The sequence below is a fragment of the Anarrhichthys ocellatus genome, unplaced genomic scaffold, assembly GCF_004355925.1.
Source record: "Anarrhichthys ocellatus isolate YVR2014 unplaced genomic scaffold, GSC_Weel_1.0 scaffold50, whole genome shotgun sequence".
In the NCBI taxonomy this organism is placed as follows: Eukaryota; Metazoa; Chordata; class Actinopteri; order Perciformes; family Anarhichadidae; genus Anarrhichthys; species Anarrhichthys ocellatus.
The window spans coordinates 440,143-443,057 of NW_022280080.1; the positions used below are offsets into that span (position 1 = coordinate 440,143).

The following is a 2,915-nucleotide window of genomic DNA, read 5'->3' on the forward strand; positions in this document are numbered from 1 at the left end:
CAGACAGAGAGACAGACAGACAGACAGACAGACAGAGAGACAGACAGACAGAGAGACAGAGAGACAGACAGAGAGAGAGAGACAGACAGAGACAGACAGAGAGAGACAGACAGACAGACAGAGAGAGAGAGAGAGACAGACAGAGAGAGACAGAGAGACATCAGGGTGTTAGTGACTTTCACAACCTCCTCCTTGATGGCTGTATATCCTCCTCTGGGTTTAATACTTTTGTTAATATCCAGCTGTTTCTCTGTAATATTGTGACATTTTAATATTATATATTATAAAGGTGGAGGCTTCAAATAAGCCCAGTTAGCTTTTTGCTTCTTCCTCCACTGTGATATTATTGATCTGTTACGTTTGTTTATTTTGTGCAATAATTGTGTAAAACTAATTCATAAACTAAGTCATTAAGTCATTTCAACTGATGAATGTATTAAATATTAATTACAATGATTTAAGTTAACTTTAATAATGATTTTATCTTAAAATGATACTCCAGTTGTTTTCTTAAGATGGCTGTTAGAATAAAATAGATCAAAATACAAGTTATACAATCATTTGAAATCATTCTTTTCCAAACATAAATACAAACCAGCACAGAAACAGTAGAAGGAGTACGTTCCACTGAGGCAGAGCAGACACATCCATGGTTCAACAGAAGCTAAAGTGTTCTCAGGTTAAAAAGGAGCCCTGAATCTCATTCCACCAACGAGAAGCACAGCAGGAGAAAGCAGGTACCAAGGTAATGCATTCCTGTTAAAGAGATCAGTAAACCATATTTCTAAGTCTTAAAGCAATGATGTTCTTCAGGACAGCGTTGTAAATACAGTACAGTGTGGTTCTCTTCGGGTGGAAAGTGAACAAAAGGAGGGAAGTCATACAGGTTGAGGATGTCAACTCTGCTTTCAAACTTGATGTTAGGAGGGGTACAAGAGGAGCGCCTCCCTTCTCTGCTATGAAGGACCGGGGCTAGTGGTGAGAGGGAGAACAGCTTCAGGTCAGGAGGGAGGAGGGAGGAGGGACAGCACCAGCTGCAGGACAAGCAGCGGTGGCATCAGACTCTCCAGCATAGGTTGTTGAGCATAGATATTCTCTGTTCCAACTCTGCAACTTTACCAGCAAGTTAGATGCAGCTGGCACAGCCAGATGGAGAGGGCAGTGAGGTCATAGATGAGGTGGCTGGGAAAAGAAATAAAAAGGCTGGAGGCCAGTACAAAAACTATATGTGCATAACCAGAGGTTAGCAACATATGGAGGGTAGCAGCCGCTGACAGGGAGGGCTCACTTCAACGCTAACCGCTGTCCACGATCAGAGCCCACTGTGAAGTAGAGCTCGGCTGTGGCACCTGTGCATCAACGTACAGTCAGATCTATAACCTGATAGAGGTTTCTGCTGCTGTCAGATGTTATTCAAATCACAGAGGCAAAGTCTATGTGCCCTTTAGTAGCCTTAACCTGGTAACCTTAAATACGTAGGTAAAGAAAAGTTCACTCTTTGTAGAGCTGTCAGACAACAATTAGTGCAGCGTCCACTGATGACGGGTATAGACAACATCAGGAGATAAGTACACAGAGGGCTGTGATACATGGCGACCAAGGGATCCATTAGGAGACTGGATGTACAAATCATCACTGAAGGTTAATAAGGATGTTTGGCTGTTCCCTTGGGATGAGGCTGGTAAGCACAGAGGCCCAGAGGCCTGCGTGTGAGAGCAGCATATCCAGGGGTGAGAATCAGAGAATGACGGTCAGGAGACTGCTGATGTGGTGCATGTCTTTGCATGTCTATTTAGGAGCCTAGCGACAGGGAGACAGGAACCTGGGGAGGGTCTCTAGGGGCCGATAAGTTACCAGACCCGGGACAGAGTGAGAGTATGAAGAGTACATTTCAATTGTGAAGTTAGTTGATCCTGGAACAACTCTGCTTTGCTGCTTTGCTTGTAATATGTGTGATGCATATAAACCTACGTGAAGTGAAGAGAATCCAGTGTGTCTTGTGCTGTGTGGGTGTTCGTTACCGAGTACCTGATAGTGAGATCCTGTGGTGTCTCACCATTAGTCAGATTGATAACAGTTATTAAGTCAGTTATTAAGTTATTAAGTATTTTTCACCAGTGCTAGATCAGATCCTTGTCAGAATCAACAGTTGTACTTTGTGGCAGGATGTAGCACCTAGAACCCCTTTAAAAAGCATCACTTAATAATAACACTAAAACAAAGTAAGATCGACTTAAAGCAGCAGTAGAATTATATTCAGAGACACAGGGTCGCCATCTTCCCATCGTGCTTCAGTGCTGGGTCTTAATGATCGCTCATTGTTTAAAGCAAACACCTGAGACGATGCATAAAAAGACTTGCGGAATGACTCGACCGTACCTTCCTTTTCCAAACCAGTTGCTGATGCAGGTCACTACACTGGGCCAGCCAGTGGTTTGGACCAAGCCGTTGGCCACCTAGAACCACAAGAGGATGAATGAGTGAGGTATTAGAAACATGGCTAAACAAATGATGGGTGTGAGCCTGTGTAAATGATATATAACAGGGGGGGGGGGGGGGGGGACAGATTCTTAGATGCATTACAGTTCTCTCTTGAATGATTATGACTCGATGCAGAAAACTCAATAATTGGGAACTTACAACTCAATTGTCAACGTTATGATTGCCTGTAACAACTCTGTGACACCGGGCTGTCCGTTCCATACGGCTGTCCCTGAACGTAACACACACAATACATGTGCGTCTAGTTTACGTTCTCCACGAGGCTAAACACTAGCAGAGCTTTGGTGATATGGATACAATCCGACTGCACCTCCGAGCTTAAAAGCGAACAGGTGGAAGCGTTTCACTTCTTCTGGCCGACCCTCACCCACTGAGGAGCGGGTAGGGTAGAAGCACAACGCTATGCCGACCTT

General features: G+C 44.2%; 1 protein-coding gene across 4 annotated transcripts in view; it reads right to left on the reverse strand.

Annotated features, from left to right (window-relative positions):
• slc37a1 (solute carrier family 37 member 1) overlaps nt 1-2,915 on the reverse strand; it is a 35,611-nt gene that overhangs the window by 20,266 nt on the left and 12,430 nt on the right. For all 4 annotated transcript variants that reach the window (XM_031869941.1, XM_031869942.1, XM_031869938.1 and 1 more), the window contains exon 7: nt 2,380-2,456. In XM_031869941.1, coding sequence (XP_031725801.1) covers nt 2,380-2,456 — 77 coding nt within the window. The remainder of the gene's footprint in view (nt 1-2,379; nt 2,457-2,915) is intronic.